General features: G+C 44.7%; 1 protein-coding gene across 5 annotated transcripts in view; it reads left to right on the forward strand.

Annotated features, from left to right (window-relative positions):
• The window catches only part of LOC135396752 (kinesin light chain-like), a 49,678-nt gene that overhangs the window by 3,175 nt on the left and 18,912 nt on the right, over nt 1-27,591 (forward strand). For 2 of the 5 annotated variants that reach the window (XM_064627902.1, XM_064627907.1), the window contains exons 1-6: nt 12,269-12,474; nt 15,088-15,385; nt 16,491-16,752; nt 19,131-19,449; nt 22,879-23,152; nt 25,899-26,045. In XM_064627902.1, the coding sequence (XP_064483972.1) occupies nt 12,446-12,474; nt 15,088-15,385; nt 16,491-16,752; nt 19,131-19,449; nt 22,879-23,152; nt 25,899-26,045 (1,329 nt within the window). In that variant the 5' untranslated portion in view covers nt 12,269-12,445. Of the gene's footprint in view, nt 1-12,266; nt 12,475-15,087; nt 15,386-16,490; nt 16,753-19,130; nt 19,450-22,878; nt 23,153-25,898; nt 26,046-27,591 lie in introns of those variants that run through there. The other 3 variants (XM_064627905.1, XM_064627906.1, XM_064627903.1) reach the window with 3 other exon arrangements.

The raw sequence follows: 27,591 nt of genomic DNA on the forward strand, positions 1-27,591 counted from the left end.
CTCTTCAGGAGAGGGAGAACTCTAGAGCAGAACGAGTTTTCTTCGACTCGGTCTTGCTCTGATGGACGCATTGTTCCCTCTTGCTCGCACCAGCAACGCTATTTTACCTGCCACGAATGCAGACGAATTTCGAAGCAGACGAGGCAGCAAGCCGTCGCCACTGCCCCCTGGCGGGGCCTCCGTTACTTGTCAAAACTTTTGACGTTGGAAACCGTTAGTTTCACTGTAGTCTTATCCCGAGCAGTTTTTGGATCACTTCGTGGTTGCTCCCGGTGTGCGTTCCAGGAAAAAAACTGGCCACTTTATCGTTGAACAGCGAGTGATGAAGAAGCTGTTCAGCGCACTTCGGGCTTCGTTCAGGAAGTAAGCTATATCTTCTCGAAAAACTTGCTTGTCTAACTTTTTTCCTAACGAAAGTTCGTGGATATCAACGACTGTACCACCTTTCCTTTCTTTTTCATTGCCTTCTGCACTTGATATGAGGCTCGTGTGTGTCGTCTGCTCCCCTTCCTGACACGAGAGTAACGGATAAAATACTGATCGGTAAAGTGCAGCCGTTGTATTCCTGTGAATTCGTATTGGGTGCATGCACATCAACAAACTGCAGGGTACCGAAAATATGTGCTGTCGTAAACTGCACGCAGTACGTCGGATGTCGTTAAAGTCGTCTGCTAGACCTGAACAGCGCTGACCTGAAGGACGCAGACGACAAAGAGGACAAAGAGTATGCGCAAAACATTCTCAGCTTGCGGCAGTGTCAGTTGTGTTGTCCGCAATGAATTGGGATGCTTCTTTTTATATGCAACGCAGTTCCCGTTTTGCGGTGTTCTCCGATGATGCTGTCTGAGTCGCAAAGAAACCAGTGCACGTTGAGTGCATTTCTAGAGTCCGCATCCGGTGTGAATTTGTTGAAGTGGAAGCCGAAATGTGAACTGAATGTGATGTAGTACGGAAGTAGGTGGAGGGAAACCTGTCATTAAAATATCGTTTGCTGAATGTCGTGCTCGTGCCACCTAAATGTGGAGAATTACGGGGGAAGGACGGCTTCGAGTCGGCAATTCCTTCCTGCATTGTCAGTCATGTAGTGAGCGTAGTGTCAAAATGCATTTTTAAGCCAGCGTGCATAGCAAGGGGGAAGAAATGTAGGTTAGAAAAAAAGAAAATGACTTCGTGCTCCATATCAGTGCAGTTTCTGGAACGTATCTCCTCAGTTTCGGTTTGTACGACTTCGTAATGGTTGTCGATGGAGTGCATTTCAGTCCCTTTCGAAACATATATATACACATTTAAGAAAGATCTAACAACTTTTATGTGTAACATATTGGACAGAACCAACGTAGCGGTTAAAGGGACACTTCGCTATTTTGCGGTTCATTACATGGCACACATTGTAGTGCATGCAGGAGTAATGAGGGAAAAACAAGAGCCTCGGCTGCTCCTATTGGTTCACGTCAACATGTGACGTGACCAGCGGCCGCTGCTCTGGTGGAGATACATGCCTTGATGGTCGCAGCCGGATGAGGTTCAGTATTTGCGGTACCGATTTTGTACGCATACGCGGCCATTGCCGACGCCACCTAGAAATTTATGACAACCTGATCGCGCAGACGAAGCGACGTAATTATAATACTATAATTATATAATTAAGCGATGTCCATTACGTCATGCACGCGCAGAGCGTAGAAGACAAAAGCTATTTTTTCTATGTGCCGTACTCCGCGATTTGAACAATTCCCATTGGTTCTCGTGAGCATGTGACCTCTCCCCAGCTTTCTCACTGGCGGAGACGCCTGCAGCGATGGAGACGCAACCTCGTCTATTTCCTGATGTATCAACAGTGCGAAAGGAGATACAGCCACTCGCGTCTGTCTGTGTCAAAACATCTGTTCTGCTCTAAGTGATACGTCGAGAGGATGGTTATTTGGTGTCACACAAAATCCTAGCCTGCTGGCAAAGACTATGCACCTCTCTCACAAGTGCAAGGCTCTCGCTCCAGTCACTTGTGACATCATGCTTTTGACTGAGTCTCGTATTCCTTTCGTCCTTTTGACACATCGCTGCGCACATAGCTTCGTCACTGAAATCTACATCGTGCGTCCGCTTTATCCATACAAATAAACACGCGTGGTCACGACACATTGTCTGAACTTGTGGTGCAGTTTTTCCAGTATCTTCAGAAACAATAATGTTAAAGAGATCCTTAAAGAATAAATTATACAGAGGGATGCTAGACCACAAATATGCAGCTCGCCATTGACATGACGGCAACTGTAAATCATTGATCGTTTTGCAGGTCCTCATTCAGTTTTATCGAAACTAGAACAAACGAAATGAATATATTCGCCCATGCACGCCTCGTGCAATGGCCGAACGCTATGCGCTGCGAGTCTAGTGCCCTCGGTGCTATTGGAAGCATAGAAGTCACGAGAAATGAAACATCTGGTTTCTAGTGAAGAGTTATTTTAGGTGTTTGCACAGTTAGCGATGCAACAGTTCCAGTGTGGCAAAAAAGTCCCTCGTACTTCACATGTAAACAGGGGTGGCTACCCGACGGCTGTCACGCCAAGTACCTTCTCTGAGGGCCGCATCGCGGCGCCACCAGTTTGTCGCACAGTCCCTCGTATTTGTGTTATTATTATGACATTGATACAAATAACGATCTTTTGCGTTTATCCGTCACAATTGGGGGCTATGTTTGACGCAAGGCGGACTCGTGTCACAGGAGACACAATTTATGGTTCCGCGTCTGAGGTAAATCTTGAAACCTCCAGGAAACTTGAATGTTGTTCGTGGCGGACCACGTCGAAGAGGCACGGGCATTATTTGTTGCGTGAATACGATAGTTCGCAGGTCCTCATAGAAGGCGGCGTTTCTAATAGGTGCCAGATGTTACGGGCGGCCGCGCCCTTTCGGTCGTCGTGATCGTCGTGCTTGGACAACGCCCTCTCGGCAATATTCGCCAGTGTTGCCAATTTGTCCCCTCGCAGAGTGAAGCCTTATTTATCATCTATACATCAGTGTGATTAAGTGACTCCGTCGTGCTACCTTTACTGCATGTGGCTTCTGTTTGTGGATCGAACGTATTCGCGTATTCACACGAGCGACATTCCCAGAATACTCCAGCATAGGATGCAAAAAACGTCATGTCTGCTGCCCCGTAAGCACGAGAGCTCAACTTTCCGTGCAAATCGTGGAGAATATCCTGCGGCGCAGCCACAACATATCCCGTAGCAAACGATAGGGAAACACGAATACTGTGTCGTCTGCTAAATACGAGAACATATGACGCCACCTAGATACAAAATGCTTGCATGAAGTACCAATACGGATTAAAAATATATACATATATATATATATTATATTTATTTATATATATTATATTTATTTATATATATTATATTTATTTATATATATTATATTTATTTATATATATTATATTTATTTATATATATTATATTTATATACAGGGTGTCTTTTTTTTCGATGCAGATTTTTCATTAAACTATAAGGGCTATAGACATCCTGTTTTCACTTCTGTCATCTCTGGGCCGGGGGACGTGCTTGGCCATCTGTTGCTCAACCGTCGAATGACAATTACCTAAAAATCGTTAATTTTTATTTATAAAAGCTACGAAGTTGTCCTAATGAGAACATCTGTTCCTTTCGGTCACCTGATATCGTAGCCGTTTTCAGAACAAAAATCGGTTCGATAGATCGTCCGCTGAAAATTCGTGAAGGAACACCTTTTTTTTCTTTATTTTGTTCATCGCGCATCTTCGGAGACCCGTCTTTCCTTCACCGCCAATGTGCACATTGTCGCCTCTTGCGTCCTGGGAAAAAGATTAAAAGAAAATGGTAGGTGCAACCCAAGATGAGGGCAGTTCCGGTAGCGTCACCCGACACATGTGTTTTTGCTTTGTTTCCGCAAGTTAAAGCTCATCTTCGACGCATGAGGCGGCACTGTGCTCCTTCACCCTCTCACATGGGGGGTGAAGGAAAGACGCGTCTCCGAAGATGCGCAATGAACAAAATAAAGAAAAAATGGTATTCCTTCACGAATTTGTTGCAGACGATCTACCGAACGGATTTTTGTTCTGAAAACGGCTACGATATCAGGCGACCGAAAGGAACAGATGTTCTCATTGGGACAACCTCGTAGCTTTTATAATTAAAAAATTAATTAACGATGTTTAGGTAATTAGTCATTCGACGGTTGAGCAACAGATGGCCAAGGACGTCCGCCGGCCCAGAGATAATAGAAGTGAAAACAGGATGTCTATAGCCCAGTTTTTAATGAAAAATCTGTATTAAAAAAAAAGACACCCTGTATATATACATATTGCCTTCAGTGAACATTACGCGCTCCCACCATATTAACCCGTAAAATTTTACGGGATCTTTGGGAAAATGGTGGGAGCGCGTAATGTGTGTAATTTACTCTTGGAGAGTCCAAAACAGCGGGATTAACCCTTTGTTTTGGACTCTCCAAGCGTATGTGACGTCACTGGGAGCAGTGGCGTCTTTCTCCAAGCAACAGCGCGCGTCTTCGCTCTCCGTCCCACGTTGGACAACTGCCCGCAGCTGTGAAGCTGCTCACTAAGGAGACGAAAACCGGCCTTCGAGGAGAAACGTCGCCAGGCGCGTTGGAAGATCATAGCGGCAAATCCGCTCGCTACCGTGGGTGGCGCTCCCTTGTGAGTGACGTCACGCCAATAAACCCTACATCTCCGTCTGGTCCTCGTTACGTTCTCTCATTCGGATGACTAGGGCCGTGCCAATGCTCCGGAGTTGAAAACGACAGAATGAAATGTGTCAACGTTTGTTTGTTTGTGTAAGGCGACAGCAGGGACCAGTCATGGCCTCACACATATTCTAACATCAACCCGTGATGAGAAGCAGTGAAATTAGTGTATCAGTTACCGAAAATGCCTTAGAGCTTTTCAAACTTCAGCGAGCTGTACTAATTGGCATCTTCGAAAAAAAAAAGTATATATATATATATATATACATATAAAGACATGTAAAAGTATTTTCCACACCCCTCCCAATACTCTGCCTGTGCAAGCTTTAAAGAACAACCGTAATTTCTTTATAACGCTGAAAATAAAAAGCGCATACGAAAAGCCAGGGAATAAGTGTTTTTGAGCGCGCTATTTGACATTCTGTAAGATTCTTTGTAGATATAGCAGCTCATGCGCACAGCTCTAATGACAGCAAGCGTCAGGAGCACCGCGCATGAATCGCGCAGCACATTTCTTTACACCATGTTCCAAATTATTATGCAAATCATATTTTTATCTGATTTTCCTAAATGGTCTATGCAGGTGACGGTAATTATAATGACCAAATCATCGATATTTGTGGTATAAATTAAATTTTATTAGACAAGCCTCCCAATGCTAACAGTTTTCTTCTTTTCTGTTCAGCAGAGGAAACAATCAAGTTCTTGTGTTCCAAATTATTATGCACAACAAACGTTTTGTATGTTGTAGTGAACTGAAAATGGTAATTTGTTGCATTTGCAACGTTAGGAAGTCGAAAGAAGATTAATGGGATGGGGGGGGGGGGTCAGTCAACAACATCGAGGCCACCGCCCTCGAAGTGGAAGAAGAAAAACATCGTAACAGGCCATGTTACATGTTAATATAAGACCCCTTCTTTGATATCACCTTCAGAACTCTTGCATCCATCAAACTTGAGTTTTTCCACGGTTTCTGCAGGAATTTCCTTGCTGGATGTCAAAATAGCCTCCCAGAGCTGCTGTTTGGACTTGAACTGCCTCCCACACTCGTATATCTTTTGCTTGAGGATGCTCCAAAGGTTCTCAATAGGGTTGAGCTCTGGCGAACATGGCGGCCACACCATAAGTTTCTCTCATTTTTTACCCATGCAGGCCAATGACTCGGAGGTATTCTTTGCAGAATGAGATGGTGCATTGTCATGCATGAAGATCATATTGCTACGGAAGGCACGGTTCTTCTTTCTGTACCATGGTAGGAAGTATTGAGTCAGGAACTCTACGTACTTTTCAGAGGTCATTTTCACGCCTTCAGGGACCCTAAAAGGACAGATCTCTTCCAATGATTCCGGCCCAAAACACCGCCACCTCCTTGCTGTCGTCGCAGCCTTGTTGGGGTGTGGTGGCCGTCCGCCAACCATCCCTCTGGGCCATCGAGGGTTGTGCAGCATTCATCAGTAAACAAGACTACTTCAAAATTAGTCTTCATGTATGTCTGTGCCCACTGCACACGTTTCTGCTCGTGAACACTGGAGAGAGGTGGCCGAGTAGTAGGCTTGTGCAAAGCTGCAATCCTGTGGAGGGTTCTGCACCTTGAGGTTCGCGGGACTCCAGAGGCACCAGCTGCTTCAACTATCTGTTTGCTGCTTTGTAAGGGTACTTCAGCTGCCTCTCTCTTGATCCGATGCATTTGTCTGGCAGAAACCTTCCTGATTGTGCCTTTATCTGCGCGGACCCTTTTGTGCTCGGAGTCAGCCACAAATGTCTTCACAGTCCGATGGTCACGCTTAAGTTGTCTCGAAATATCCAATGTTCTCATACCTTGTGCCAGGCATTGTACTATTATTTGACTCTTTTCAGCAGCGGAGAGGTCCTTTTTCCTTCACATCTTGCTTGAAACTAGTTGCTTGCATAATAATGTGGAACGCCTTTCTCCCCTAGTTTTTCTGTATCTGGGCTGACTGGGCAAACGCGTTATCACTGGCGTCTGAGATTGATATCAGTGATCCAGGACTCACCGAAACACGATACCACCTATGAGTTGAATTTAGAAAAAAATAAAAAATAAAAAAATACATCGTTATGATATGTAAATCGGATTTGCGTAATAACTTGGAACAGGGTGTATTATCATCATCATCATCATCACGAACACCTGCTGTATCGGTTTCGAACAACCCGCCGCTTCATTTGTGGAACGTGTTAATTTATAGGTGACGTGACAAGACGTCTCGACTTTGGCGACACAAGTCCCGCTGTTCAGCTAGCCAGCTCGTGGGACAGCTTTTTGGCTGATACCAACCCCGAATGAAAAAAAAAAAAGAATAATAATAATAATAAATAAAATAAAAATAAAGCGGCTAAACGAGGGTTTTCAACTTTCACGTGGCCCTGTCTCGGCTAAATTCGCGTCCCGGCTGGCGTCTTGACGCGATCTAGCCAATAGGACATTATGATGTGTTGACTAACAAGACATGCCTAGAGTCAATACTTCGTAAAGCAAAGGTGGCTTGCGCACGCTTTGGACATCGAGCTGCCTTGGTGAGAGCAGGGTCGTGATCAGGGATCGGAAACGGTATTTTTTTCGGTACGGTTCGGGTTCAAGCATATTGGTTGGGTTCGGGTTTAGCTCCGCTTGAACCGGTTCAAGTATGTCGGTTCGGTTCGGGTTCAGCTCAGGGAGAACCCCCCCCCCCCCCGACCCCTAAAAAAAATGGAAGAAAGAAAAGCGGTCAGCTGTCGGGACGCTTACAGGGGTGGGAACCGTTACTTTTTCGGGCCTGGTTTAACCGGTTCTTGGGCAGTAATTTTGCTCCATGAAAACGAGCTTACCCTCACCATACACTGTTGTAAGAGTGTGAGATAACCGTTTCAGATGAAAACACAAGACAAGTAATAAACACATTTATTATTCACTTGTTATTTTACTCTATTGTACTCTCGTGGTCGTCTGCGGAAAACGAAAAGCGAAGTGCCTTTTGGTAGAACCTAGTCAGGGCCATCTTTTGCTCCGACAAAAAACTGGCGTCATAAGAGTCAAGCTTATACTCGTATCTGGCATCGTACAAAAAATAATCAAACAAACAAAAAGGTCGGTCGGGGGTACAATTATTTCACCTCTGAACCGATTCCCGAACCGGTAACCGTAACAATTTTTTCGGTTCAGTTCCGGTTCGGTTCAGGACAAGCAAAAAATTGTTGGGGTTCGGTTCGGGTTCGACAGAAAATAACTGTTTTTTCCGGTTTTCGGTTCGGATTCAGTTGCGGTTCCGATCTCTGGTCGTAATACAATTATCAACCATTGTTATGCTGACGATAATGACAAAATGGTGCAATTTAACTGAGTTCGGGGTGTACAGTGTTCGGGGCGTCAGGTGTGTACAGTGCGTTGTGTGCATATGTACTGGCGTGTTTTCTCATTCAACTCCAGTAACCCGCGAGGTGGGCGTGACGTAGCGTCACGTGACCCTAGAGTAGCCACATTACTCTGCTCTGCAACATGGCGGACGTTGAAGTTTCGAGCGCTGCATTGCACCAAATTCTAATGGGCATTCAGGAAAAGGAATGGGGGTAACAGTCGGAATCTGCTAAAAATCTATAATTCGTGGTGAAATCCGGTGCTCGTTAGTTATAGTTTGTGTCTTTTTTTTTTCTTTTCATCGTTTCTTTGTCTCTTGCTGTGCAGCAAGCAGTTCACATTAGAAGATGCATAGATTGTCGCATTGATTGATTGATTGTCATTATTGCTACATTCGTCGAGAATAATATTCAGAGGCACCAAATCAAACGTGCCCCACAGAATTTACCAATAAGATTTACATGAGACATGCGTACAGATTGGTAGTAAATAATGTGCCTGTAGTGCAGCGGACGAGTTGTGGAGTTCGAGCACCGATGTGACCTGTGGTACTACCATTGTACGCTGTGTACTACCATTCTGCACTATTGCAAAGTACTATTTGATACAGACGCGGGCATGTTTTGAAAATGCTCCTCAGTTTTGTTCCAATCTTCTACGTAGGTAGTAATCCTCTAGTATGTTACAAAGAGAACATTTTCCTAAACCCCAACATACAACGTAAAGCTTTCAAAATTCGGTCAAGACCAAGCAGACGAGTGTCAGCTGTCGCGTAGAGCAGACGACTAAAGCCGCACGCGCATATGTATACGTCCTAGCCTACCCTACTTCGAAGCAGAGTAGAGTTGTTACTCTGGTTATTTTTTGCCGGTGAGTTATGACGTCATTTCCGCTACTCTGGAATTTTCCTCAAGTTAGAGTTACTGAAGAGCAACTCGGAGTTACCAGAGTTGAATAAAAAATAAAAATGAAAAATACACCCCCAGATAAGCCTCCGACGGCAAAGGGTGGGCGGTTTTAGTTTTGGGCACATTTGCATAGCTTTCAACTCCCATTCTGCTGTTTCGCTTTTGCCAATAATTCTCTATTTAAAGCATTAATGAATTTTGGTAATAACTTGTCATCCGTAGTTTCATACTCTCTTAGAGAGGATGATGCCCGCCTGAATGCCTGCATTTATGTTGCTCTCGTAGCTTTTCGATAAAATATCTGTAACGAATATTGAAAAGAAAAAAAGACGCCCCGTATATCGTAACTTGTTAAGCATACCACTGTCCAACCCGTGGACCTTGTTTGGGACTCTTCACCACGGTGTACTCAACGCAACAAATCTGCGAATGTTTTGGTTTGAATTACATCCATATATAGTCCAGATAGTTTTGTACAACCTGCAAGCTTTCAGGTGCCTTTCACTAGACGTAAAAAGTTGGAAGCGGCTGTTGACCCTCGGTAGTCGCCCGGTCGAAGATTGACCGGAAGGTTAACGGGAGGTGGACGCTTTCCAGACGGCCAGTCAGTGCCAGAAACCTCACTCACGCACTCGACTGTGGCGAATGACATCTGTTGGACAAGAACGGTTACCTATGCGACCGGTGCGAGAGCCAGGTAGAAATGGGATCCCGGAAGCGGAATCACATATCTCGTCTCTATATGGGGAAATGTACGGCGGAATGTACGGCATACTGAGAGATGTATATCAGCTTGGGAGAAAAGTTAACGGAACGCGGCACTGGAGTATTTCTTCGTCGGAGCGGCCCCTTTCTAGCTATCAGGAAGAGATCGAATATGAAACGGGTGACTGGCTGTCAGTGGAATTTCGTCCAGAATTTCGTCCTTTGGGGGGTGTTGGGCTCCGCAAGGAGGTGTATTTACGTGCTTTTGACAAAATAGTGCTCAATCACCCAAATTTTAGGCGGTATCCTTCGGATTTTTGGGGGTGAGTGTTAGGGGGTGTAGGGGGGGATCTGGATAAATCACTGCTAGCTATACTTAGGGAGTGACTTTTTCGGGTTAAATGCCTTTCTCAGATTCGGGGGGTAAAAATCGGGCGCTATTTTTAAAGCTGTAATTTGGGGAGAAATCGGGCGATAATTGTGCCTTCGGGTATTATCGGGTGTTTTTGTTTCTCCTCTTGTCTATTAAGTCCTTTCCTAATCTCTATTTTTTGTTCTTTTGTTGTTGTTTTTGCGAGATCGTGACCTTTCAGCGCTAATCACCGAAGGCATAGACAGTGTTGACGCACCTGATGGGTGTATTGCTTGGAAAGTAAGTGACCCATTCTTACATGTGTTACACGTGACGACCTTTGTTCGTCTTCAGTGGAAACGTCACTTGAGGATTTCATAGTGACTGGAATTCGGGGAGAAATCGGGTTTAACCCGAATTGGTCGAAGGTCAGTTCGGGGGGGAATAACCGGGCGGAATCGGATTTAACCCGAAAAAGTCACTCCTTAGCTGTACTATCCATCTCTCAGTATGCGTGTCCGCTCCTGTTTGCTTCTAGGGTGTTGCTCCAACGGTGAAATGCGACACCCCGGTGTTCCATAAGTTTTTGTCCCAAGCTGTACAACGGGAGATTTGATCATGCACAAAAATGTTATATGCATTTTGTGCGTTTTTTTTAGACTTCCAAGTACATTGAAGTATTGAACAGCATAAACATTTATTAGTTACAGTGCCTCTTCCTCCCCCTCCCCCCCGTTGCCCCCATTTTCTGGCGCCCCTCCCTAGTAGCACAAATCGTTTTGTAAACGTCGAGGAAAGGTCTAGCCACAACCACATTTTCGTCTTGGAGACGTCTTCAATCTGATCTACATAACGTCTTCTACCCCCGGATAAGTTGACGCTTTCCCGAGTCTTGAAGACGTGTTTGTGGTCGTCTTGAAGACGTTCAAAAAATGTTTAGAACACTAATTGGAATGTGAGAAAATTCAGCCCTGTGGATATCCACCGGGTACAGTTTTCCGGAGATCTGCCTCTTTTTTCATTTTTCAACCTCAGCCACCGTCACCACACCAACCACACGTTCCATTTTCTGTTTCTCCAAGTAGAACTGCAAGCAGCACTGCCACGTGGCATTTTGGCCAAAATCGAAGACGCGGTTCACCGCGGTGGACCGCGTTAGCAGAGGTCCTCCCACCGTAAGAACAGCAAGCTCCCTCCACGGCGTTACACGTAGGGGAACCAGAGCGTAGAGGTCGTCTATTCCCTTGCAAAGGGAAAACAGATACTATACATTGCTCGTCTTAAAAACTCCCGTAAACACGATAGCCGTGCTCGCCTCTGAGTCAAAATGGAGGGTGAGGTGTCTAAGTTTATTTCAATTACGCACACAAATAACACTGAAGTGGGAAATTTCTGGGAGTATTAACTCACCGTCAACTCAACACCTGTGTTTCCTACTGCTTTTGGTTTGAGACAGTCAGTAGGTCCACCGAAAGTAAACTTATTCAGTGTACACAAATCGTCCTCGTCTAAGATACGTCTTGAACACAGTTGGCGAAGACGTATTATAGATGGAAAGTTGGCACGTCTAGCAAACACGAACGGAAGATATTTACAGGATGTCTTCCTTAATGATACCTCTTCAACAGAGATGTCGAGGACGTATTATAAACGGAAACTCGGTACTTCTTGCAAACGTGAACGGAAGGCGTTTACGGGAGGTCTTCCTTTAGGATATCTCTTCAACAGAGATGCCGAAGACGCATTATAAACGTTAAATCGGCGCGTCTTATAAACGTACTATAAATTACGGCTTCTAGACGTCGCGTTTACGTCCTGATCGTCTTCTATCCTAATTTGACCAAATAAAGACGTTTCTGCGACGTTTTGTGCTACTAGGGCTGAAATCTTCGTACTTTTTGGGCTACAATTCCTCTTTGTTTCGTTCTTATTCTTTTTTCGGTGATAGGAAATACGATATCCGCGGAAACATCCGATTTTTATAAAAGGTTCCCTCATTACTTACGCAAATTTTCCTTAATTTTAGCCATCAATCAATTTTAGACCTCAACCCATACTCCGCCAGAGAGATATAATGGAAGCAAAAAGTTTTTTTTTTTTTTTTTTACCCAGTCTCTACATTGGCTGAGTCATCGTGACCGTCGTGCATTTACATCGAATTGATCGTCTGCTCCGCCGATCGATGCAGAACTCCGCTGCCTGGCACTCGGCGTGTTTATAACCAGCGCCGGTCTGTCGGTCGGCGGCGGGACGCCATGTTGACACCACCACCACTGCTCTACCATTAGCCGTATAGTGCCTTCATGCTGTAAAAAAGGCGGTGAACTCAACGGAGGTGGTACACCAGTGCCTCTTCCCAAACTAGGGAGGGAACAAGCTCGGATATGTCGCAAGCATTGAAAGCGTATAGACTGTGAGTACACCCGCCGAGCTATTTGCATCTGTGCCAATGTTGAAGTCGGACTTTTTAGTCGGTACTCTAATAGCGATGGGCTTCTACAATTTGTAGTTTTCGTTTGTGGACAACGAAGTTTATTGTCGTATTAGGAGTACGATGTAGACAGTCGTAGAGAAATCGCAGTCTTTTATTGTGAGAGTCTCGTCGACTCGTGTTCGTGATTTATTGGAATTGATTGTCACATTCTAAAGATAACTCTGTGCTGAGGCATCAAGACACAGGCTATCTGGCGGTCCTAAGCGTTATGTTTATCAAATTGTCGTCTGCCGGTGCGCCTCCCCCGTGTTCTTTAGGGACGTTGCTGTGCTTTATATAATACTTGCTCTGGCCTGCGTGGTAATGGCAGGATAGAAATAAGTTACTTCACTTTATCGCCGCAGCTCCTGCGTAATGATTGCGCTACACGTAACATACAAACTTGGCCGTGTTAATTAGCACGCAGCCGTGAAGGTCGGGTGTCGGTAGCGTGGACTGTAAAGCGTGCTCCACCCTAGTACATGTGCGCTGTACGTGAAGCCGACTTGCGTATTCTTTCATTTTTGGTTTGCTCGAAAGAAAAATGCGTGGTTTTTAAAGAGCGGTTTATCTACAATTGCAGGCACGGGGGATGTTGCAAAAAAAAAAAAAAAAAAAAAAACTGGAGGTGGGGGTCATTATTAGATTTGCGTTAAAGCCATAACTATGGTGGTCACGGGGATCCAAGGGTGGAATCCCGGCTTTGTTTGAGGTTCCTGAATATCGGAATTTCCTCGAACACACTGATAGCTACGCATATCTCTTTCCTTGTGCTATTCCGGTGAGCAGGCCTTCGATTGTTGACGCCTGTGACATACGCGCCGGTGCTTCCCTGCATTGCTTTGCCCTTTCGAGGGGTATCGACGGCGTCGAACCGACTGTGCGGCGCCGTGCTTGAGAACAACATCAAAAAGAGAAAGGCGATTAGAGAGGTTGGCTTAATATCTACGATGAGCAGACAAACGAAGTGTTGCGACTTCCCGCAGAAGTCAGGCAGTTCAACCAGCGGTTTGCTTTATGCGTGCCAAAGATGAACCGGACGCTATGTGCCAGAAGTTGTGGCGAAATACTGAAAACTCTTGAGACCTCTTTAGAAGTCCTGCAAACAAATTTATTTATTTATTTATGTTGATACCTCGAATGCCCACATAGGGGCGTTGCATGAGGGGAGCAAATCTCCTTCAACGCAACGTGAGCCACTCACTCACTAGTTTGGTAAAGGCTTCGCAAATGAACCATCTAGAGTTTAGAAAGCCAGCCTTTTCGTCAACATTAAGTAACCAGGGGCGTCTACTCCCTGCTGCCTGTCAGGTTTTGATACTCAGGTGATTTAGCTTTGCAAGTTGAAGATCGGTTTCGTCCTTGGTGCCAGTATGAAATGAATCGATGGGTGCTATGTGTGACGACTGCAAATAAAACGAAACCTCTCACCTGAGCAGAACAAAGAAAGTCTCTATCATTGTTTCTATAAAAAGTACCAGATATTATAAACAATGGAAAGCATTAAGTTATTTTGAATGTTTTGTTTGGCATGTAGAGACAGAATGAGGTGGAAGCACACACGTAATGTACACGGGAAACGTCAGAGTTATACTCCAGACATGCACGTTGTCTCGGTTTTGTACCAACCACAAAATCCCGTCCCTGGATCCCGGGATTTGTCAGAAGCAATCTTGACATCCTGTGACTGCAAAAATGACCCGGGATTCCCAGCAGTGGTTGTAACAGCTTTATGCATCATTCCGTACATGTCTGTCAAGCTGAACAAACAAAGTAGAGCTTGCACGGGAAAGAAAGTGTGGGGTGACGTCGCCGAACATTTGGAGGTGGATGTGTTGTAGGATAAATCACTCTTTCTTACGGTGTCTCCGACTGGTTGTCCCGATACTTTGAGCTGGAGCGGGTCAGACTGTATCTCACTCCCGCTCAGAGCCGGAGGAATCGTACAGAAGCCGAATGCGGCAGGTTCGAGCGGAGTGGAAATGTTAAGTCACGCGACTTCCGGTGTTTCTCTCGTCGTCAAAACGACGCCGATGCGAAATGCAGAACATGGCAAGAATCAGGCATGGCGGAAAAGAAGCACTACTAAGCAGGAGATGGGTCACGTGACCGGAACACAACCGGATTTCGCAGCCGCTCTGACAGTGTTGGTAAGAGCACTCTAGAGCGCTCAGAGTTGAGGTAAAGGTAATGTCACAGTAATGGGTGACTGAGACGAAAGTGGTTGGGGTCTGTTTTGCGATATGGTAAAACGTAATCAGCAAGTTTTGTCTTAAATTAAATTGAAGAAGTCTGAAGTTTCTGACAGTGATGCTGTAGCAGCAGAGGCTCTGGCTATAAAATTTAATCATAAATAATTGGATGCAAATTTAGTAGGAACGCGTCACATGATGAGCATCGAGGAAGCATGTGACAACAGTTTTGTAGCTTTCGTTTTTGGGTCCCAACTGTCACTTTATGTCACAATTTCTGATCCATTGCTGATGTCGGTACACAAATGACGTGCATTCTTTGACAACCTCTTTCTGATTGGCCGTAACTCCTCTTCTTTAGGAAAAAAATTGAGACCATCGGCAAGATGACCGCCATGTCGCAGGAAGACATTGTCAGCAACACCAAAACTGTTATCCAGGGCTTGGAAGCTTTACGTAATGAACACAATGCCATTCTTTCTGGGCTGCTTAGCTCTGTTCAAGCAGTCCAGCAGCAGCAAGATCAGAATGACCAACAGAGTAGCAAAGGTGGTCTTGTTGTTGAAGAGAAGGCAAACATTGTGCACAAGTCCTTAGAGGCTCTCGAGCTGGGTCTTGGCGAAGCGCAGGTCATGGTGGCACTTGCCTCACATTTGCAGGTATGTAATGAATTCTTTTGTCACAGTGAAGTTTGCAAGTTGACAAAATTTCAATCCATTCTACAGTTATAGAAATTAGCCATTGTGAATGCTTATCACAACTCAAGCAGAATGGTGGCTGACGAGGTTTATGCTCTTTAGCTAGAGACATGGAGTCATGGCTTGGCAAATTTTAAAGCAAAGTAAGACTTGAAAACCAAGTAATGTGGTTACTCGATGGAACAGAGCAAAATATTTTTGTTATGTTGATGCTTTCCCAGAGGATTTTATTCTAAGGCCCTCTGATAACATTGAATTGCTCACCCTATACCGTACTATTTGGCTGGTATGATTGTGGTGAGGTTACACGAGCTATCTTTGAGGTTCTCCAGAAAATTAAATGCTGGGCACATTTGTATGTAACTTCAGAATTTGAGTGTGGTTTGAAGCAGCCTATAGAGCAAAAATTTTGTAGATGTTGAAAACTAGAAGGAAAAAAACTTAAACTGACCTCTGACTTTGTATTTGCTCTGGTGATTAACACACCCGAACTTGGACACCCAAATGTTGATACTTTTTCCTGCATATTCCATGCACCCTGACCTCAGCAGCATGGCCAGCTTGTATTGCATGCTAACAGCCGGTACAGTGTAGAGCGAGCACCAGTTCTTTTTTTGCATGATTAACCAATGCCACCGAGGTTAGGTGCTTGCTTAATATCTCCTCTCGCTTCTTTGTACGTAGACATATAAAGTCAGGATGTCAGCCAATCGCTGCAGACTGTTTCAAACGCAGGCTTTCTGTGGCTACCAGTGACCACCCATGTGGCTGACGTTGGCTCGTCTCTGTAGCTACGACTGCCGAAAGCACGGTTGTGATTGGAAGACCCTTAATGATTACGTCATGTTGTTTAAGAAGTCAGGCTTTGTTTCTAGATGGTGTTGGATTACCACACGTACTCTACAGTGCCACACTTTTAGGAAAAACTGTTTAAACTATACGAGTAAACATGATAGTAAAGGTTTACGTCTCCAAATGTTTGTTGATCTCGAGGTTCTTATGCTAGTTGATCAGATGTTGAGGTCGCGCATATGTGAAATGTGTACCTATAACTTGATTCTTTTAGGCAGTTGAGGCTGAGAAGCAGAAGCTGCGGGCTCAAGTGCGGCGCCTTTGCCAGGAAAATGCGTGGCTCCGAGACGAACTGGCCAATACGCAGCAGAAGCTGCAGGCATCCGAACAGACAGTTGCACAGCTTGAAGAAGACAACAAGCAGCTCAGCTTTATGAATTCTCTCAAGAAGTATGATGATTTATCAGCATCATCTACATCGATGACGTCGTCCACTATTGGTGTTGATGACGGCTCTAAAAGCAGTCTCGGTGGAGGTCGGTATAGTTTGTTGACTATAAAGTAACTACTGCACAGGTGGAGTGCTGTATAGTAGCTTGTGCAAACCCTTTCTTCTTTTCTTTTCGTGACTTTGTTCACATTTTTTTTACTCAAAGACGCATTGAAGTACAAAAGTCTCTCCTTGCAGAATTAAAGATGCCGTTACCGTAACACCAACACAAAAGGAACGGGGCTCATCAGTTGTGTTGTTTGTGATTTATGAGCAAAAGAAATCACAATTTATGCTTTCCCTCTCCCTCTCCTTCTCTAGAAGGCTGACATTGTGGAGTGGGCTCGTTGGTTTCTGCTAACAGAGGCGCCATTCATTTGTCCAATCATTGTGGGAGACAGTTTTTATAAACCAGTCCGAGGCCTCTACACATAGTCGCGCTTGTTGTGGAGGAGAGGGAGAGAGAAGGCTTAAATTGGGATTTCTTTCGCTCATAAATCATTATTTATGCAACCGACAAATCCCGTTCCTTGTGTTGGTCACAAAGTGATGGTGCCTTTCCTTCTGCGCTGAAAAATTTTTGCACTGTAGTCCTTCTTCAAGCAAGTACAAAACTCTGACATGGTTCAGTAATATTCCGAACGCAACATGAGATTCACCACACGTGCTCTGATCTATATTAGTACCAAAATCTTGTTCAAAATTCTTCACTTTCAGCTAAACACAAAGTAGGTAGTGTCAGGTAAACATTATATTTGAGTAAATTGTATGTACTTGATAATTTGCTTAAATTATAGTTCATAGTGTTATATTGGTCAGATCTCCAAGGAATAGTCTGGTGCCACCAGCTAGCCATGCAGCTGCATAAACGCTGGATAATCTGTATCACTGCATACGTGTATGTCTAATAGGAAAGTTCTCACACTGCTTGAGAAGCAGAAGCTGCTTCACGAAGTAGAAACTGGCAGCACAAAGTATAAGGGCATTGTAGAGATGTTTTGGGTCTTCAAGACAGCTGTGTCCAGCATCTTGAAAAGCGACGTGGTTGAACACATGGTTGCAAGTGGAGCCAGTGTCAAGTGGCAAAGACCATAAAAGTGTGCATATGGAAACATTGATGTTGAGCTTGTCGGATTGGTTCTATGAAGCTCACGCATCAAACACTCCAGTGTGTGGTTGCCTTATCAAAAAGGAAGTGTTGGCGCTGTAGGATGTGTACTTCTGTAAATGAGGAGTAGTTGTCACGAGGTCCTGGCGGGAACGCTCAGTTTGGTTAGCCAGGTGAATCTCACAGGTGAGTACCGGAACCAGTTCCACGGTATGAACTTGAACCTGTGTGGTTCACCCGAGGCACTGCCGAGGCGATGACACTTGCGATATAGTGCGGTTACCTCGTCGCTGTGGCACCCGTAGTTGTCACCGGCGGATACAATCAACCGGCATTAACGGCCGCTACTGAACACCCCTTCGTGCCGAAGAACTTCAAAGTCCCAGTTTACGCCGGTCACTGTAGACCGATTCGAATAGGCTACATGCCCCGACCAAGTCTCTTGCACGGCTCACCGGCTTGCGTGGTTTCTTCGCCCCAACGATATACACCCCCTACAAGGTTTACATCTCCACCTCGAACCGGACGAAAATAAAAACACATAACCACAAATATTGGTTCTGTTGGCCATGACATCTTCAAGATTCCCCCGAATTTATTGCTTCCCGCTGTTTGTCCCAGATGCATGGGAAGGAAGAGCCCAGAGTTGAGAAACCCAACACCCTGACTTGAATGTGTTTACGTCCTCCACCAGGTCGCTCTCCACGACCACCCGCGACAGAAACATGGGTGCCATTTCCCGGTTACTCCCACTGTTCACCATAATACGATACCACGTGTTTTGTCCCTGAGTCTGGGAATTGTTTCCAGACCTCAGGCATTTGGAGAAACAAGACTAAATTATTGCCGTTACATAAAGTGGTCAGCCGTGTTTTGTGACAGTAGTGTCTTAAGCGAGAGTCGGCTAGTTGTCTTTACAAAGTATTCCACAGGTTATGTGTGGCCGAAACTGTTAACTTCTGATGCAGTAAAGCTTTGTAGCACCCGAACCAGCCTCACTACAGACAGGCTTTACTGTATGATAAATATAATTGGCCAGAAATTGTGGCTTCTAAGCTCGGCAGAACAGATGCTGTTGTCAGTGGGATCACAGCTGCAAAGCCTACGGCTATAAAATTTGATTATAAATCACGGGCTGCAAATTTAGTTGAAATAGTTTGCATGGTAAATCTGAGCATCATAAGAAAGCACGTGACAGTGATTTGGGTACAGATTGTCCCGTTAGGCACGAAGAATTATATCGCTGATAGAAATATCACAATTCCTTGAACCACCAGCACCCTTACATCAGTAAATTGCTTACATACTTTTCATAGGTGACAAGAGGAGTGAAGGAAGCTCTGCAGAGCCACCTCTAGATTTAGGCTTCCCGGATGATGAGGAAGGCCCCCAAGATGCGCTTTCCCCCAACCCTAACCCCGGGGCTGCTGCAGCTGCGGCCGCAGGTGCCGGAGGATACGAGATTCCTGCGCGGCTGCGGACGTTGCACAATCTAGTGATCCAGTACGCGTCGCAGGGTCGCTACGAAGTGGCCGTGCCGCTGTGCAAGCAAGCACTCGAGGACCTGGAGAAAACTAGCGGACACGACCATCCTGACGTCGCCACCATGCTCAATATTCTCGCCCTTGTCTATAGGTCAGTCTACCTTGCTTACGATGGGACTGTGCTTTATGTGGTGTAGGCTGTTAGCATCACACAAATATCAAGAATTGACATTTGGGGTCCGAAAGTTTCTGCTGTTACATAATTGGAAAACGTTGCACAACAGCTATCGTTTGCAAATGCAAATTTGCACAAGGTTGTTGCACCACTGGCAGTTTAGTACTGTAAATAATGTTAAATGGTGCGGGGTGATTTGCTCAGTCATGGGAGAGGTGAGTTCAAATCAAATTCAGGTACCAAAAAAATGCATTTGGATAAAGGTGTGCGAATATAGGAATTTTCGACTACGAATTGAATACGATTACTAGAGCTGGGTGAATATTCGAACTTCAGAATACAAATCAAATAGTTTTCGAATAGTTCTCCAATAGTTCTGGAATATACCGCAGTACCTCTGTGACTCCATTGGCCCGCTTTGGCCTGATCGCCATCGCCATCATCCTCTTCGTGAGATTGTGCGTGCGTTTGATATTAGTCTTGCATTGCTGCTGCAGCAGTGTGGTTCAGATGGAGGACGAGGGTATGCCTGATGAGCCACCGGCAAAAAGGAGAACCGCCATATGGAAGTACTTTGGCTACTCCAAAACCGCCGGAACACGTAAAACGTGTGGTGCGCACGCTGACGGGTTCAACGTCTGTTCTCATTAACCATTTGAAGCGGCATAGATTGGCTTTCAATGTTTATGGGAAGCCGAAGGAAAAGTGCAAAGACACAAATCGGCGAAAGATAACTGGCACGATGCAGCCCTATGATCGACTGCCCGCGCGAAGGAAACAGGTTCTGGGCGCTAAAGTTGTGCGAATGGTTGCTGGTAAGGTTGCTGGAATGGAATTGGTAAGCTGGACTTACAGCCATTCAGTGTAGTAGATGACCGGGGATTCCGTTATCTAATGGCTGAAGCTGCCCCAGGATACGCACTGCCTTCAAAAAGAACCCTAACGCTGGTTGCGATACGGAGGCTTTACAGCGACATGACAACTTGTGCTCGTGATACGTTCCTATCTAAGTCCACAAGCACAGTTCTGCTACACATATGTGATTGTGTATTTCCACTACGTGTTATTGTACTCCGTAACGTATAATTAGGGCCTGACTTTTTTGGGTTATATTTTCCAGCAAAATCGGGGGTAAATATCGGGTTATATTTTGCTTCAATAATTTGGGCGTAATCGGGTTGAACTGAGCCTGATTCGACCCAATTCTGGTTGTATCAGATTGGATCTGGCGTAAATCTTTGGTTTACTCGGCATAATACACGACACACCAGTAGACACAGAGTATCAATATTTAGTCCATGCATCCAAGAGACAGCAGTGTATCTGTTTTGACAGTTTGTATGAGCATATTTATGCATTTCCAACACAGTTTCCAAAGTTCTGTGTTAGTTGTGATGACTTCGGATCCCCCTGGTCCAGCAGTTTTTGGGGAAATACCTGGTTCAACCCTGTTTTTTTCTGATTTCAATCGGGAGGTAAATATCGGGCATAATCGGGTGTATAGCCCTAAAAAGTCAGGCCCTACTTATAATTTACATTGCAGCTCCCAGTAAACATATTCATAGCTTCTAGAACTGTGTTTAGTAATAGAGGGAAATATTCATACTAGTATAGTTTGTAAGCTGATGTAGTTTCGAAACTGGAGGATACACATTGCTGCGGAATGCATTGGATCCTCACACTCCCGCTGTCAACATAATTTATCCTGGCAACATGATGCACATGTCAAAGCCTGAAGTAGAGGAGCCTGTTTTTTACTTTTTTTGTGTATACAGTCGATGACAGATTTTTCGGACATGCTCGATTATTTGGACTTGTTCACGAAACGGCCATGGGCCCCATAGAGTTGATGTATAAGAACGTCTAAAATTTTGGACACCGTACAGCCCTTTCGCTCGATATTTCGGGCTCAGTTTGCCCAACCAGCAAATCTCTCTCTTGGGGTGACGGAAAATATTGGTATCATCTGAAATTTGTATCAAAAAAAGAATTCAACCAACTAAAATATTGAGGCAAGAAAATAGACAATGATTCTTCATTTTCGATTCCTCTGAGTAGAAAAGGTCTGTTGTAACGCTTTTGAGTCTTCATTTTTGACCAACGGCATGGTTCAAAAGGCACAGCACTGCTGTCCGCCCGCGAGTCTCGCGACAGTGCTGTAAAGCGAGCTTCACCTAAAACACGCAAGCGTTAGGCGAAGTCGACTTGCGGAATGGTGGTGATGGCGGTGCCTCCGTGAGTGAACAGTGACAAAATGTGGTGTTCGGAAATGTTGATGTTATCAGGCAGAGCTGGAAATCTGTTGACTTTGAAGCGAAATTAGTTTTTTCGGACTGCTCTATTATTCAGACTTTTGTGTGATCCTCGCTTTTGTGTGAGTCCGAAAAATCGGACGGCTGTATTCTGACAGAAAGGTCAAGCTACGGCCAAAAACAGTAGCTGTTTGCTGATGGACATACTGTGACAAGAATTAGCTATTCGAAATATTCAAACTGTCATTAACAACTATTCGATTCAATTCGCAATGGCAAAAAATATTCGAAATGTATTCGCAGTGTGCCTGAAATATTCGTATATTCGAAATATTCGATTCGCATTGAAAATTTTGCTATTCGCTCAGCTCTTGACGAATACCTGCAAAATTGCCGTCCGTATATCGAATACAATTTCGAATATCACATCATAGGATAAAGGTTTCTAAGAATGACAATTAAGCCCTGGTAAACTAACATGGTCACAGTTTTGTGCTGCTGATTCTTATAAAAATGCCCCAGGACGTGCACTTGAAAAGGGGATAATGAGGAGTAGTGTATGTATTGATGCATTGGCTTAACACAAGGCATACATGCTTATTTGCATTGTTATTATGCATTGTTGTCAAATTATTTTTCAATAAAACAATGTGTTGTTCTCATGAGACAAACTGAAAGCTGTAGAAACAACTTGCACTTCAAAAATCCTTCATGGGCACTGAAAACCTGCATTGGCATTGTAAAGTGCTGGGGAAACAGACAGACAGAATGGAAGTAAAGAAAGAGCAATGACATGTTCAGAATGTTCAAAAATTTCCATTGCGAATAGTTTACGAATATTTCACTTACACTGTGAATCGAATCCGAATAATTTCTTCAGAAGGCAAATCGAATTCGAATAATCGGAAAAGGCCCAATTCGAATCATTTCCAATACCTCACGGTGAAATATTTTGCGGTGTTGTGCTCATTAGCTGTTCTGCTCCAAACATGTGAACATAACACATAACAGCGTAACATATCGTGAGAGAAGGGTCCCTCTGTGTTGTGCATGATAGACTGCATTAGGCCACGGTTTCAATTTGGTGTACTTTTGATACCTATGTTTGATAATAACGAGTCATTACATTGCAAATAATTAATTGACACACCAGGGACCAGAACAAGTACAAGGAGGCGGCAAATCTACTGAATGATGCCCTGGAGATCCGTGAGAAGACGTTGGGAGAGAGTCACCCGGCCGTGGCGGCCACCCTCAACAATCTGGCCGTCCTCTACGGAAAGCGGGGCAAATACAGAGATGCCGAGCCCCTCTGCAAGCGGGCCCTCGATATCCGCGAGCGAGTGCTTGGAAGGGACCATCCTGACGTTGCCAAGCAGCTCAACAATCTTGCGCTCCTCTGCCAAAACCAGGGGAAATACGAAGAGGTTGGCCATCTTGATTCTAGTCTAGTTGCGTTCTTAAAGGGGCTATGAACTCTACCAAGCTAGCCCGCCGACTGTGTCTTCTCCAAACGGCGATTTTAACTTGTTGGCTGTGACACCTTTTGTATAGATGAATCTGATAGGTGAATGAATCTTCACCACATATAGCACGCTGCTAGCCAACCATCATCCCCAATGACAATGTTCTCGCTCCTGATTTGTTGATAACAGGAGGCGGAGCTTATTATGTACCCGTTGTGTACGGCATTATGGCTACAAAATAGGCCTCCCGTTTTCAACAAATCAGGGACGAGAACATTGTCATTCGGGATGGTGGATGGCTAGGAGCGTGCTATGTGGTGAAGTTCATTTTTAAGACTGTAGAGCAGAACGTTAGGTGTTGCAGAACGTTAGGTGTGTTAGGTGTGAACTATTGGGTGCTACAATTCTTCAAATGACGTAACAATGGATAGAGGTATCTGGATGGCGGTACGTCTACTCGCCTGTATCCAAAAGAGAAAGTACGTTATTGTATTAACGCTGCACACGTTATGAAGGAGAAGTACTGAACAATAAATTGTAGATAGAATTATGAAGCGTAGAAGAACAATATTACACCTATTACGCCCGTGTAACTACCTGCAGATCGGAGTTCTTACCTCCTTTAAGCATTTATGAATTTTATTGATTTTTTTTTGCTCTCAAGGCTGTAGTAAACTACGGCATTAAAGAATGGGTGAGCATTTCAGTTGAACCTCTGTATGCAACACGGGATAAGTCTAACAATCCTAGACCATGGGCCGTCAAACTGAGTTCCATGGGACCTCTGTGTTTCGCGGACTGCTTCGCTATGTTCCGCTAGCAAGCCAACATCTCCACCAGAACTTGTGTCGCTTCTCTTAGTACAGTAGAACTGCATTAGAGTGCACCTGGCGGTGACGCGAAAGAAGTACGTACAAAGTGGTCCTATGGCATAACCGAAAATCACACAAAAGTGCCTTCCTGCCGACCGATGGATGGGAAACACTGTTCAAGAGACTATTTACGAAATCTGCACAGTCCTAACCCCTTTATTTCATTGGGACTGGCGGAAATCTGTTAGTTCCGCTTGCCTGTGGCTTCCTCCCTTTCCCAGTTTATGAAGTGCACGGCTTCCTTTGGCTAGGAATTGTAGGGGAGGAGGTTCAAGGCGGTCCTTGTGTTCTTGCAGTTCCCGCACGACCTCGCACTTTGGAAAGAGTAATGCTCGGCTGTACCAGAAGCACCGAAGCTATCATGTGATAACTGGCCACGTGCTTTATACCATGACTCACAGTCTCTAACCTGTAAGCAACCAAAATGGTGGCTGGTACGGCAGGACAACGTGAGAACACTAAAGAAAACAGAACCGGACAATTTGAAAACTTGTGTTTTAGGCTACAACACGCTAAAACCCATTTTTTATCCCCGATTTGCATAATTGTCACTAGGGCGAAAACCCGAAAAGCCCCCAAAACGAACTTCGCAAAGTGCCACTTCAGCCAGCAACACAGGCACTGCAGAATGCTAGTATGTATTGTACATTCAACGCAACTGTTCTGCATCTTGTGTGCATAAAAAAATTGCCCTTTTTTATTTTCGACCCAAAAATCTGCTTTTCCACCTGGTACTCTATCTCCCGGTTTTACCCTGTTTTGCGGCCCCTGCAGTGAAACCCGATTCTTACCCTCCGATTTTCAAAAAATGTAAAACCCGAAAACACACAAGGCCTACAGGGCATATGATGGTAGGGAAAAAAAATATACAGATATGACTTCCGACAGTTGTCTGAGAGTCATACTCGGACAACTGTTAGAGCATCATGTGTGCTGAGCACAGAAAAGCGACATTGCTGGAGGGCCCTAGAGGGCCCTCCTGAATTCACAGGTGCTTGCTGCCTCTTTGACCCTCCATGTTTGAGAGTCATTTGGCCAACATCTGTCACAGAGATGCTTTTGTCTTTTGACCTGATAATAAATTCAGTGTTCATCAAAGACATGTAAGTGGTGCAGCTAACACTGTTACTGCATAATGTGCATTCACTGCGTGCTGTCACTGTTAATGCATAATGTTTTTTGATCATTAGAGCATTTCAGTCTTCACTTCCCATGTCACGGTGCATCGGGCGCAGCACACAGGGTTGTAAACTGCTTGTGGGAATACAAAAATTCCACTTTTAAACATACACACGTTTGCATTATATGTGGATAACTACGGTATGTCATCTCTACAGCCTCACTGCGGGGTGTCTACCTACCTGGAAAACAGGGAATTATCGGGGAATTTTGATGCGACTGGGAAAAGTCAGGGGATTGTCAGGGAATTTGCCAAAAAGGCAACTGAAGTCAGAGAAAATCGCAGACAAGTACCGTCACGATGTGCAGTGAATTGCGAGCGCTAATGAGCTAATAGCTGCTAATGAGCTAAGAGTGCTAATGAGCCACGCCGCAGCAATGTTGCTGCGAGTAACAGTTTGCCAATACGACAAATTCAGAGGCAGAAAAGTAGGGCAGTCTTACTAATTTCTCAATAAATGATCTGTTTAGTAGGGATCTGTATCAAAACGTAGCAGCAGAAACCAGGTTCCCTTTTGTTTTGGTCAGGGAATTCGCTTGCAATAGTCGGTGAAAACCTGGAAAAGTCGGGGAATTTGAAGGCTACAGTTTAGTAGACACCCTGCACTGGCTGTCTTTGCCTGGAGGTTGAATCTGGAAGGTCCTCTCTGTTACAGGTTGAACGGTACTATCAGCGGGCTTTAGATATCTATGAAAGGACACTGGGGCCAGACGATCCTAATGTGGCGAAGACCAAAAACAACCTTGCCTCTGCCTACCTCAAGCAGGGAAAATACAAGGAGGCTGAAGTGCTGTACAAGCAGGTAAGTGACTGACATCATTTGTCTGCCACATGTTTACAATTTTGAGCACCCTTCAAGTACGTAAACAGCCTATTGCCCAGAAAAGCCTGCTTCACAGTGTTCTCTTGGAAAATTATTTGCATGGAGGAATGCAGGATTGGTTTTTGTGAGACGTGATTGCACTTTCATTGCCGTGATAATCGCCAGGCATTCATTACATCAAGAAACATTGAACAGTTCATTAAGAAATGCACATTGAAATTATGCTTGATGTTTTTGCTTATGGCTGCTGTTTAGAAATTTAAGTACAGTTGCCGACCAGACTACAGACTACGAAAATTTGGACATTCCAATTTTTTAGGCAAAACTGCTGGAACTGTCAAACCCCCATGGAACCAATGTATTTGTGCGTCCAATAATTTGGACCGTTTCTCAGAAGATTGGCTTCATTATTAGTACTCATCTCGCTTCAAACCTGCATGTTTTTTTTTTTTTTTAATTTGCCAGCTCCCGAGTGCCAGAAATATAGTAGAGAAAAATGAACTCCTGCGCCCAGTGTTTCTCATTCAGCATGTATGTCATGAAGGACTGAGGTCATTCGCCATTCCTGACATGACACATGTGTAGAAGCGCAGTTCACACGTGCGGAAAGGCGAAGCTTATTTGCGTGTGACCGAAACCAAACGCTTCGCTTCACACACGTTGCGAGAACTTATCTTTCAATACGCGTGTCTTCGACTACAAGTATATTTGAGTATTGGAGGTACTGAAAATGCCGATCTGAACTTCAAGTGAGAATGTTGATAATGTTACTACGATAGACATAAAAAAAAAGGTAAAAATGAAGGCTGCAACGAGGATGTCGTTGATGCACCTGCCGTCCGCAGGGGCAATCCTTGCTGTAGTGACTACACTGAGCATGCACTCGTTAAAATCCACCGCGATACGTTGTTGCGTGTTCGTGTAGTGAAGCAGAATGTTCTGAGTAAATGCTTCGGAAATAAATCGGATTTACCGTATTTGCACGATTGTAACGCGCAGGTGAATTTAGTGAGCAAAATCACCACAAAATGTTAGATGGCAACTGTGCGGGTATGAAACTCTAGGCCAAACACTTTTTTATGACTAGAACAAAGTACTTTATGACTAGAACCATGCAACACACTCTTCATTCGACTTCACTGTCCGAAAGTTCCTTGTCTCTATTAACTGACCACAGGCAATCGTCCTCGCTGCCGTCCAGGGAGTTCGAAATTCCGCACTTTTTGAATGAACGGGTCACCATCGACTGTGGGAGAGCTTTCTAGGCCCCGTGCACCCAGTCGATAAGTTCACCAAGTGTTGTCTTCTTCAGACGTCCGGCCGAAGTCAGTGAATGTTCGTCGGAAACAAGCCAGTCGTTATAGGCAGTGCGCACATGGTCCTTCATTGGCTTGTTCAAGCACACAGTGTTCGAGCAACTGCAGTTGCAAGGTCATCCCTCCAGGGATAATTACCGTTGTTTGTTTCCGGGACGCCGAAGACACGCGATGCCGCTCGGTTTCCATCTTGCTCTGCTGATAGAATC

This window comes from Ornithodoros turicata, chromosome 6 (genome assembly GCF_037126465.1).
Source record: "Ornithodoros turicata isolate Travis chromosome 6, ASM3712646v1, whole genome shotgun sequence".
Taxonomy (NCBI): Eukaryota; Metazoa; Arthropoda; class Arachnida; order Ixodida; family Argasidae; genus Ornithodoros; species Ornithodoros turicata.